The sequence below is a fragment of the Neofelis nebulosa genome, chromosome 2 (assembly GCF_028018385.1).
Source record: "Neofelis nebulosa isolate mNeoNeb1 chromosome 2, mNeoNeb1.pri, whole genome shotgun sequence".
NCBI classification, from domain to species: Eukaryota; Metazoa; Chordata; class Mammalia; order Carnivora; family Felidae; genus Neofelis; species Neofelis nebulosa.
Genome location: NC_080783.1, coordinates 74,975,969 through 74,987,736, shown reverse-complemented (window position 1 = coordinate 74,987,736; position 11,768 = coordinate 74,975,969). Strand labels below are relative to the sequence as shown.

The window sequence follows — 11,768 nt, the reverse complement described above, 5'->3', positions numbered from 1 at the left end:
CAGTAGGAGGCAGTGTTACAGGGACTTCAGAGTTTTCCCTGAATTGGTTTGAGTCATTGCCTTTTCTTAGAAAAGCGTCTATACATTTTGTTACTTTAAACACAAGCATAGTTTTGGTAATATTTCACAGGACTTGTTTGATCAAAAGCTAACTTACCAGACCATCGAAGTACTTCTGAACCTTTCAGTTTGCCCAGTTTCTTTCTCTTTTTCAACAGTTACCCAGAACTTCTCCCTAAAAGATGACAGAGCTGTTGTTGGTACAGCCATGTTTCATCACTAGCATCGAATTTGCTCATTTCTGTCTGCTGACGTTCAATCAGCTGTCATTCACAGGGCCCCCAAACCACCATATGCCATAATCACAATGTATTGTTAGCTTCTCCACAACTAATCTGGAAATATTCTCAATATGAAAAACCCTTGCTTATAGTATCGCCTTAGGAATTGTAGAGGAGTAAAAAGATACCAGCTATTGTACGTAGGAATTCAATCTCTCCAGTCCACCTTGATTTTATGAATGGCTTAGAATGGTTTTCAAGGGGCTCTCATGTAAGAGAGTAGGGTGGAGGCCAGCCAGCCAGTACCATTTTATTTGTTTTAACAACTTTAACTTCCCATTCAAACACAGAAAAGAAATATGCCGCAGGTGAGGGTCCCAATATCTTCCATAAAAAACAAGGAATTTACAGGGAATAAAGGGAAAAGAGATGAGAACTAATTATCTTTGAATATCTTTGATGTGCTAGGCACTGTTTATGCCCCATCTCACTGTTGTGCACAACTCCATGAGTTAGGTCTTTTTCTCCCCAATATGCAGACAAGGAGGATGGCTGAGAGGGATTGTCTAAGATCATCCCACGAGTAAGAGATTAAAATTTAGTTTCCATTCTGTCTGAAGAAGAAGAAGAAGAAGAAGAAGAAGAAGAAGAAGAAGAGGAAGAAGAAGGAAAAGGAGAAGGAGAAGAAGATGGAAGAAAAAGAAGATAGAAGAAGAAGGAGGAGGAGGAGGAGGAGGAGGAGGAGAAGCAAAGAATCTCTGACTACAGCATGCTGCTATGATTTGTTTTTTAAGTAGAGAGGTCAACTCAGGTGGACTCAGTTAAAATCCCTTCATTGTGATGTCAAGCTTCTTAGGTCTTTCTTGGCTGTTGTATAGATAGGATAAAAGGCTACATCCTTTCTGTTAATCAACAGAAATGTAGGCTTAAGGTTAGCTACTCCCACATGCTTTGCAATAGTCCATCTCCTTGACTTTGTGGAGGACATACTCTTTTCCAGTTCCTATAACATATATGAGAAGGAGAAGCAGACATAGAGAAATTGCTTCTCTGTAAATAATACTGCCAACCCTTTCTTCTACCAACCATTAAAGCTGAAAGATTGTCCAGTCTGAACAGAGGTGGGAAGTAAAAAATTGAAGGGTCCTTTAATTTAAAATACAAACCAAGTCTTGTAACTTTTACTACATTGTGCAGATTGTCACCATAGTGCTTCTACAACTTTTGTGTAGGTTATTCAAACATTGCTACAAGCTGCATGCCTTGAAATGAGAAAAGGAACAGTAACCAAAGCTGATGTACACAAAATATTTATTTCTGGCAAACAGCCATTCCATGGACAGGTTTGAGTAAGCCAATGTAAAGCATTATCTACGCCTGCTGAGGTTTAATGGCTATTTCAGGTGTTGGTGGTCCTAAAAGAAAGGACCTAAAAGAAATGGGGGGGGGACCCCGTCACAACAAGCAGATTTAATGCCTCTGTTTTCAACCTAATGGGGCAGCTTATAGTTACCATCCCAATTAGGGTCTGTTTGCAAGCTTATGTGAATCATCACTTTGCAAAAACATACAGGAAAGTTCTCATTTTTCAGTAGATAGAGCAAGTTTCTAATATGTTGCATTTCTAATGATGATAGTTGCCATCAAATAAGTAACAAATAATTTTTTTGATAACAAAGGCTTTCTATTTTATTATTGATTGGTATTTGCCAGTTCAAGGATATTAGTCATAAATATCTATATAAAATATAACCTATATATAAGATATTAACACTAATTTTTGAGAGCACAGATTACTTGACCAAAAAAAATCAATCTTTGTAAATATATATGTAAATAAACGTATATTTATATAGATAAATATGTGTATATATATATATATATATATGTATATATAAATATACGAGGCTCTATCTCTTATGTTTTGAAGTGAGAGAAAATAAAACCAAGAGTTTCTACTCACAAATAAAGAAAACTATGAAATGTGTTTAGATATTTTGAATTATTTTAGGTGCACAGCCTTGTCTGAATCTGGCCTTCTGGACAAAAACGTCTCCAGTAGACTTTCACTCTGGGTATTGTTTTCCATACTTGAAGGGAGTAACCAAACTTTAAATTATCAAGATGCTTGTTATTCACTCAGGAATATGCACATGCCTTAATTGTCTTCCTTCAGACAACTGCCTAAATGTTGCAAGTTTTGTACATATTATCTAGAAGAAGTGGGCAGAGAAACAAGAGAAGGCAAAGGTAGAGTTAATGAAAACATCTGTTCATTCTGTTAACAGAACGAGATTAAAACTATGGAGCATAAAGGAATTTAGAGTAATTTGAACATTTTGAAGTATCCGTTTTTTCCTGCCTCTGCCCAACCGAAGTCATTATAAAGAAGGAATCAAATATGTAATATTACGTTTCGAACTAAAACCGCAAATTACTTTCCAAATTCCTGTCCAAAACTCTCCCACACTGGCAGTTAATTACTAGATATCATCCTTTGATTTTGTAACTTGCCACGTATCTATCTGTTCGGTGACCGCTGCTGTTGATTACTGCCCACGTCATTGTGTTTACATTGATTGTATGGCTTAGTCGCCTCGTGTTCTTCATGAGCTATATACGCATTTTAGTATTCATATTTATTATGTTACTGTCTGATATTTTAATATTGGCAAATGTTTGCTGTAACTTTTGACATTACTTTTTATAACCCTCTTGTTTTTATAGAGCAATGAAAGTTAAGGCTTTAAAAGTAGTTGCCTTTCTCATATGGTCAAACATACTTCTTCTTTATGATACCCCAGTGCTTCATCTTTTTCCATAATTCTCTATTATTATGTATTTTAAATATTTTTCCTATCACTTTGAAAAACTTCAACGTCCGTTCTTCATTAGAAAATGTGCCAAAAGTACTACCCCATGTGAATATGCAGAAACAATTACTATAAAAGTGTCATCATGGTTTAAATGTATTACCTTGATGACTATAAAGATATATATATATATACATACACACACATATGTTTTTCAAGTTATTGGAATTAAGATGTATCTAAAACAAGGGCTCAGTTCCTGTAAAAATAATAAAGCTTTTTTTTAATGAACATTACATATGTATCCACCAGAAATTTTTTTTTTGCAATTTTCTACACAACCATTTTAAGACCTTTTTGAAATAAATAATGCTGTTTTGATTTTAAATAAGGTGTTCTGTTGATTTCTAAACAGCATTTATGAATAATCTTTAGTAGCTGTTGATATGCAAGGGCTTTCTACATTTTAAAAAGCAGCTAAAGAAAATAAATTCTAGACACCAAAAACAAGGACACAAACTTTTATTGAGAGCAAGGCAGACACAGCAATTTTTTATTTAAGTTGTAGACAGATGATAGACAGATTCGGACATATTCCATGTCTTTAAATGTAGCATTATATGAAAGGTGAATTTTATATTGACTATGAAACAGAGCTTTTTATTAATTCCTGTTCACCCAAAAACTAAGAAAAATTAAAACTCGTGTAAGGAGTATCAACATTCTCACAATAAACCAATTTCCCTCCTACCAGGTACCAGAGTCCTTCTTCCACCCTCAAAGCTTGAATCACAAAAGCAGTAAATCTTCCAGTATAATTACCAATTTGTGTTCCAATTCATCCCGTAGGAGTGTCTAATATGTCAAATATCCCTCGTGCAATCTGAATCATACCCTTGCCTTTCCTAGGTTATAAAGACTCAAACAGTCATCTAACCCCATCATGTTACTTATAATCACTCAAGTCTGTGGCCTTCGTGTAAGATGGCAGCACAGGGCAGTGGGCATTAATATCAAAGAATAGTTTCGGTGCTCTTTTGCAACTACACTGCCTCATCCATGAGCACTAAGCATTTACTCATTGAGCTTACCCTGAAAAAGTCTTTGTTGACAAAATATTTTGTGGTTGGTTAATTTTTGGTAAGAGCACAAAGCTAAAAAGGCCACGGTTACTAGGCGTGGGATCCCCATAAGAGCTAGTTGCTTGGCCGTGTCACACTATAGATGGTGGCCGTAGACCACCCACCTCACTCAGATTCCACAGGGATTCAACACTTCTGCTGGAACAGTTCATAATATAGGCTCTGCTGATGGTAGGTTAACAAAATGCTCCTATTCCATGATGGATAACACAATACTGTGTTTTGAAGTTAAGTGGAAAATTGTAGGGGTCATCAGTAATCCAGAAAAGAAAATAGGTTGTCCAGGTGGAATGATTTAGAGGATCTAAATAAATAGGAAATTGTCCTACTGCACTAATCTTCTACCTAAATTTATCAAGAAAGACCTGATTTCCCTGGCTTTATTCTGAGAACTTGCATTGTCAAGAATGAAATCTTTAAGTTCCACAGATGAAGAGTGACAGAACTTCTACGTGATCAGGTTGCAAAATATCTGTTTGAAAGAATAAAAGGAGCACTTCAATCTTGAATTCAAAATTGAGTCTTGTAAACAGTAAATAATAGTACATGATACCCTGGAAATATATGACCAGGAAGAATTAAAGAAATTTCCATTAGAATGTGCAGGATTTGTTACACATAAATAAGCAATAATCTAAGAAGGGCTAACCCAGGGTTTTTCACAAAATGAAAAAGAAATAAACAAAGGGTTGAATAGTACAATGAAGACTGTATTACATTCAGACAATAAGGAATTGTCTTTTTATTTGCAGGGCCAAAAATATCTTTAACGGTGGTGACAGAAAGTTCAGAGTGATATATATGGAAGCATGAAATGAAAAATTATGAAACTATCTAAGAATATAAATATAGACTCTCCCTTTTCATAAATATTCAATACATTATTTGACACACCGGTTTGAGTGAGGCTCCATAAGTACAATTTTAAGCATCTTGATTTGGGCTGAGGTCCAGTAAATTATATATTCCCAACTATCAGAGCTTTCTCACTAAAAATACAGGCTCACGCTCTACTTTGAAAATACCCTAAGATAATTATTTCCATTTTCATAGTAACTAGTACAGTTATGACGAGACTTCTCTTGGGTTTCTAAGGAAAGAAAATTCTTCTGAGATACTGTTAATAAGAGCAAGTATAGTAATAGAGAAGGATATCCTCTTAAAATTTCACCGAAGCTGTCATTTTCATTTTTAATGAATTTAACTATGCCAGATGAGATTTTATTTTCCATCACAGAAATAAACTATCTGACTCTTTAATCTATTGCCCACCCATCTTCTAGCCCCTCCTTGTACCAACCTTACAATGAATTTCATTCATCCTGAGAACATAAAGCCAACATTTAGTCAACACAATTGTCCTGACTGACAATTGCTCAGCCCCTCTAGTGAGAAAATTCAGTGAATGATAACACCTACGAAGGAGGCCTATACAGAGTTTTCACTCTGTAGATGCCAAGGAAAACCACTTAAAATCTTTTCTGAAGATAATAGGAAAGCAAAGTATTTTGGAAAGCTTATTGCCAGAGTCTATAAAAGCATATTTAAAAGAAAGAGAACTGAACCAGTCTTTCCAGCACCCTCAATGTACAGGAAGAAAGATACCAAAAGAAATACAGGTCATTTCTAAGAGTCCTCTTTCATTTGAAGACTGTGTTTTCCAGTGTTGCTACTTTTAAAGCCGAATCATGCCACAGTCTCCAAGAGTACTTGCTATTTGCTATCTAGTGCTTACCACACGAGGCTATATTAGTAAAGTTTTAAAAAGCAAATGCCCAAGAATGAATCTAAAGCGTTTTGATTTGAGGTTACCAGACTGAATTTTGTTTAGGGTTATTTCCATATTATTCTACAGTGAAGCAGGGGTTAACCTCTCACATCTTTAAAGGGGATGACTCAAATAAGGCAGGCAAAGAAGCATCTCAGGAAAATAGAATTAGCTTTTGCTTTAGTGGGCACAAGAACTTCTCAGTTCCATTTAGTTTATAAATGCATCATTGACTCGAATTCATCAATTCTTTGTTTGGTGTTCCCCTTCCTGATTTTCCGATAGGATATTGTATTGTATCTTGAATAAGCATTTCTGGAGATATCACTCTTCTTCTCAAAGGTTGGCTGCTCATCAGGTGTCACAGGTTGGGAACTAGGGCTGCTCAGTGGGGAGTCCTCATTTGCATTTCCTTCCTCTTTTAATTGGGAATCTTCAACATTTTTTTTTTGAAATTCTATCACTCGAACTTCATCTTCGTCATCATTGCAACCATCATCATCATCATTATTAATTTCTTCATCCCAAACCTCTTGCTCCTCCTCATGTTTAGAATGCAACACATCGACTTGGCTAGGTTTCCGATATCCCAACCATTCAATTTCAGTTGCTTGATGAGCTTTGTTCTTCCCGTCCTCCTCTCCTTTCTCTTCTAGAGATTGTTCAGCAATCCTTTCCTGTCTACTTATTTCCTGGTTACCGACGCTCAGAGGAATCTTCTTCCATTGATATCCTGTAGCAAAATCAATTCGTAATTGAAATACCCAGCTGTTATTCTTTAAATTACCTTTCTGGGCAATCATTTCCCCACAATATTCTTTATAGGATATTATTCTGTGGGCTATGGGTATGTTTTACACAATAAAATGGGTTGCACCATCTAATTAGTTTGGGCCATGGGTGGTCAGGAGTCAAATGCTAGGCTAACCATAACATCAAGCCCCCCAAAGCACACACAATGTAGTCTAAGATCTGCCTCTGATTTCTGGAGAGCCTAGATTTAAAAATCATGCTGAGATCATCTCCATATAGCTAGATTGGCCTATCATTTTAGACATGTCCCTAAAGACAACTGAATCAAGTGGTTTGGTATCATGGAGTGACTTTTACATGGCTTAATTCATCACAAATTTCACTTTTCAAGCAGATCACATCAGCATATCTGCACAATTACTACAGCATATCAGCACAATATTTATTTTACATGCTAAAGAGAACTAATTATAAGAGAATGGAGAGTGGAAGTTGTTCTCTAGGCTTTCACCACCAAAGGAACTTCTTTTATATATATATTTTCTAAATTTGTTCTTAATGTTTATTTATCGTCGACAGAGAGACAGAGCGTGAGTGGGGGAGGAGCAGAGATAGAGGGAGACAGAATCTGAAGCAGATTCCAGGCTCTGAGCTGTCAGCCCAGAGCCCGATAGAGGGCTCGAACTCAGGAACCATGAGATCATGGTCAAAGTCAGATGCTTAACCCACTGAGCCACCCAGGTACCCCTCTAAAAGGGACTTCTGTGGGAAGTTTCAGTCTATCGTATGCATGACTCCAAGATATTGTCTGGATTCTGTCCCTTGTTTGGCCTTGGTTCACTATTCCCTTTCAACACCATAAGAGTCTTTAAAATAAAATGTGAGACAATGTTCCTCTTTGCCTTTCCCCTCCATGATTTTCTACTTTTACTGAAAGATGTTCACAAATCCATGTCCAGTTAAGAATTTTCTTTTTTTTTTTTTCATTGTTTTGTTTTCCCAACTACAGGAACCAGATTGTAAACTCGTAAAAAGAGACAGAAGTAAAGATGGATTGTCATTCCTAACTAGTTATACACGGTTCCTATCAGCATGTTGGTGCCTAGTCAATGTTCTTTACATTATAAATAAATATATGTTAGAATGTTTGCTATAATATTAAGCTTTCTTTTATTCACTTTTTTCCCCCACAGAAACAAAGAAGCTGATCTTTGAAGAAGAAGAAGAAGAAGAAGAAGAAGAAGAAGAAGAAGAAGGAGAAGAAAAAGCTGATCTTTTTGCTCATATCATGACTCAGGCCTGGAGTTGTCACGCACGAAATTACTTCTTGAATTTAAATTAGTTTTTCCTCAGTTTTTTTAGCATCTTGCTATTTTCAACCCAGGAGTATTCTCTTTGGAGACTTTATAGCTGTTTGTCATTGTGAAAACAGGAGACACCAACATGTGTCTTACAGGAAAAACATATGTTCCACCAAACACAAAAGGATTTATTCTGGGAAAAATTCACCCTGAGACCATCTACTTGAAAATCCAGATTGCATTCATTCTCTGTTTGATAAAAATGAAAGATTCCAGCAAACTGTTGTCTCCAGCAGACTTCCTGATAAGAAATTTGAAAGGGTCTCCTCATGGACCTTGACATCCCTGCCTCTGAGAACTTGCTACATTGGGAACAGAAAGATTAGGGCAAAGAAGTTATTTAATTCACTTCACGGGGCATAAGTTTTATAAATGACGTGTGATAATGTAAAAGCTTAAAAATGGTTGTTCCTTACTACATTACTACAATAATGGAGGTTCCACCACTACATATGGACAGCAGATAGTCTGAGAGGCATCCAGGCAAAGTGAACAAACCCAAGAAACTGCCAGTCACATCCCTGTCTTTTTTGGTATCTATTATTTTATGCCATGTTCTAATTTTTTTTTTTTTTTAATGTATCTCTTCCACATTTTTTCCTGTTAAGGTCTTAACTAAGCTAAATCGCTCAGGTCTAATGAACTGACTTCAATTTTGAGACAAGATGTTTATGGCGGCAAAAGAGGAAATGAGTGCTTCATTAATAGGTGTTTATCCTGTATTTGATTTGGAAATTGCTTCAACATAGATATCTTCTCAGAAGTAAAGTCTGAAAGATTTTGTGTCTCTTAGTCTCTTGAGTTTATTTGAAATAAAAGTCTCTTAAAAATCAATATTCTCTTGGGGCGCCTGGGTGGCTCAGTCAGTTAAGCGTCCGACTTCGGCTCAGGTCATGATCTCGCGGTCCGTGAGTTCAAGCCCCGCGTCGGGCTCTGTGCTGACTGCTCAGAGCCTGGAGCCTGTTTCAGATTCTGTGTCTCCCTCTTTCTCTGACCCTCCCCTGTTCATGCTCTGTCTCTCTCTGTCTCAAAAATAAATAAACATTAAAAAAAAATTAAAAATCAATATTCTCTCATTTTGTGAAAGAACACAATTAAAATTAACTTCATCACCTGGGAGATTTCATTAACAAGAATTAGATAACCATCTTCTGCTTGCATCAGAGGCCTGGAATTTTTCTACAGACCAAATAAATTTATAGTGTTATTTTAGGTAAAACTTTAAGACAAACCCCTTTATGAAACATTCATATTTTGCAAGGTACCTGACAGATTTGGAGACACTAAATAAACCTGTTGTTGTTGATGTTGTTGTTGTCGTTGTTGTTTTGTTAAAGGATCGATTTAGTGGACTAACTTACTGAGAAACTGGTATCATATGGTTAGGTCGAGGCATGTCAATCAGTTATGCCAATCCAGTCAGTATTAGTCTTGATCTTCCTAGAATACTCCTTAAGGTGAAACCCACAGATAATCAGGACTACTCCCTTATCTGTCTCTAGCAGCTCTGAGTTTTTGAAGGCATTGCCTGGGTTGCTTTTTCAACACCACACTCACGCAATATCCCATGCAAAACCTGCCATCCATATTCAGTCAAACAATTTCGGTGTACAAAATGGAAGTTCGTCTTACCTCCTCTGAAGGTCATTTCATCGCTACTCGTTTCCTGGAGAGAAAGATCTGCCACAGCCTTATGAACAATAAAAAGATTCTCTTCTGGTTTTTCTGAGGGGAAAAACAAAAAACAACAGACACCCACAAGATTAATCCCATAATACTTAAAACCATTCAGGATTAAATAAATTATCAATTTAGACTCGAGCTAGGTAGATCTATTTGATTTGCAATTGTGATCCCTAAAAGTAACCATTTCACTTCTTCCAATTCATTTCTTCATTGGTTCCTACTTATAAACATAAGGATAACCTCTCACTTTACATCTATATAAAGGTATAGAACCATGAATTGGGATACGTTCAGGTATATTTCAGAAGAAAAACTTGAAATACTGAATTTCCTTTGCTTAAGTAATATGTGGGCTGTAGACAATAATGATAAATAACGGCAGCAAACGTCTAAGCAACACTGAGTAATCCTTGCAACAACCGTACAAATGTCAGTACTGTCATTTCTGCCTTCTGCTAACAGAGAAAGCTAAGGCTTCAGGAGGCTAGGGGAGTTGTCTAGGGTCCCAGAGCTATCAAAGAAAGAAGCCTGAATTTGACCTGAGGCAGAAGTTTTGTCCTTCTGCTATCCAGCTCCAATAGAACAATTGTTCAGGTCTGGGACACAGGTGGGAGGAAGGACAGCACATTCCTGTCATAATGGTTTATCAAAAGAGAATCCTGAGTTTATAAGCCAAATCAAGCAAATCGAAGACAAGGAAAATGCTTTACCTTTGAGAAGCTCCCCATCGGTGGACCAGCTGACAAGCCTATTCCCTTGTAATTTTTCATTTTTCTCCTGATTTCCTTCTGTGGGTAAGTCTTCAAGACGGCGTTCGACCCGGTAGTATGGTGGGGTGCCATCCACATCACTGGCTCCCTCATTTGTTTTAGGGATTGGTTGTTGACCATTTTCAGGTGGTGTATCCCCGTTGCACTCAGCCTGACCGAATGTCCCGGGAACGTCTGTCATGATGTGCAGTTGAGCTAGACGATGTGGAGACAGCTTTGGGGAAACTGAGTGAACAGGTCCTTGATAGAAGCGTTCCAACCCCTACTCTAAGAATACAGAGTATTTACTTTAGTACATAATAAATGCTGCTTTTCTTAAAGGTATCCAGATAGAGCTTAGAACCAAAGCAATAGGATTTGTTAGATTTGCCACCAGCCCACGAGCAAGCATCCGGCCAATCACCACCTTCTTTGTCACTGAGCAGCCCCACTTGCTGAATTAATGGCAGCCTTTTGATTTACATAAACAAACTATCTGAGGCAATCAGGCTTTTGTGTTGGCATGTGGATGGGGACTTTCAGCTTGTCAGTCCCCCCTCTGGGAACAGAGATTTTTGTCCCTTTTCATAATGGCCCTTTGTCATTTTCCTTGTAACAGGAGCCACAATTGTTCCACAGCTTTAATCCAGAGAGAATGACCACCTTGAGGCATATTAGTTCTGTGTCACCAGCTTAACATTTCCAAACGGATTTTGTTCAAGTAAAACCTCAGCTATGTTGTAGGGGATAATGGCATCATTTCTCATTTATTAAAGAATAAAAACAGCTTACCGAACCTGTAAACAGGACGACCTTATTGTAAGTGGTTCTGGCAGCAGATTCCATGGTGTACTTTCAGGAGCTCAGAAAAAAGACCGAAGTAGAAGCAAAACAACACAAAACAAAAACAAAAACAAATCTTGCTGTATCTTGCTAATACCAAAAATTTTACATTTCAGAATAATCCACTTGGTCTGTAGCTTCTTTTCCTTTAGTTTATTTATGTCTACTGAAGCCCAAACCCATCCTTTATAGCCCTAGTAGAATTTCTTCCGTGAAATTTTCCCTTTCCCAAGTCAGATTTATTCTCGATATTCCCTATTGATATTACCTGATGCTGGTAAAATTATAGGGCACCAACACAGTCTGCCCTTGAGGGAAACTGGTACTTACGGAAAACACCTGCTACTTACCAACCCTTCCTTTTTAAAGGAA

The 11,768-nt window shown here is 37.1% G+C and overlaps 1 protein-coding gene across 1 annotated transcript; it reads right to left on the bottom strand.

Annotated features, from left to right (window-relative positions):
- Nucleotides 1-3,599: 3,599 nt before the first annotated feature.
- ERMN (ermin) lies at nucleotides 3,600-10,976 on the bottom strand. The gene is made up of 3 exons (XM_058715221.1): nucleotides 10,515-10,976; nucleotides 9,751-9,843; nucleotides 3,600-6,737 (listed from the first exon to the last, which is right to left on the bottom strand). Exons 1-3 carry the CDS (start codon nucleotides 10,753-10,755, stop codon nucleotides 6,220-6,222), a joined length of 852 nt encoding a protein of 283 aa, XP_058571204.1. The 5' UTR covers nucleotides 10,756-10,976; the 3' UTR covers nucleotides 3,600-6,219.
- Nucleotides 10,977-11,768: the final 792 nt, after the last annotated feature.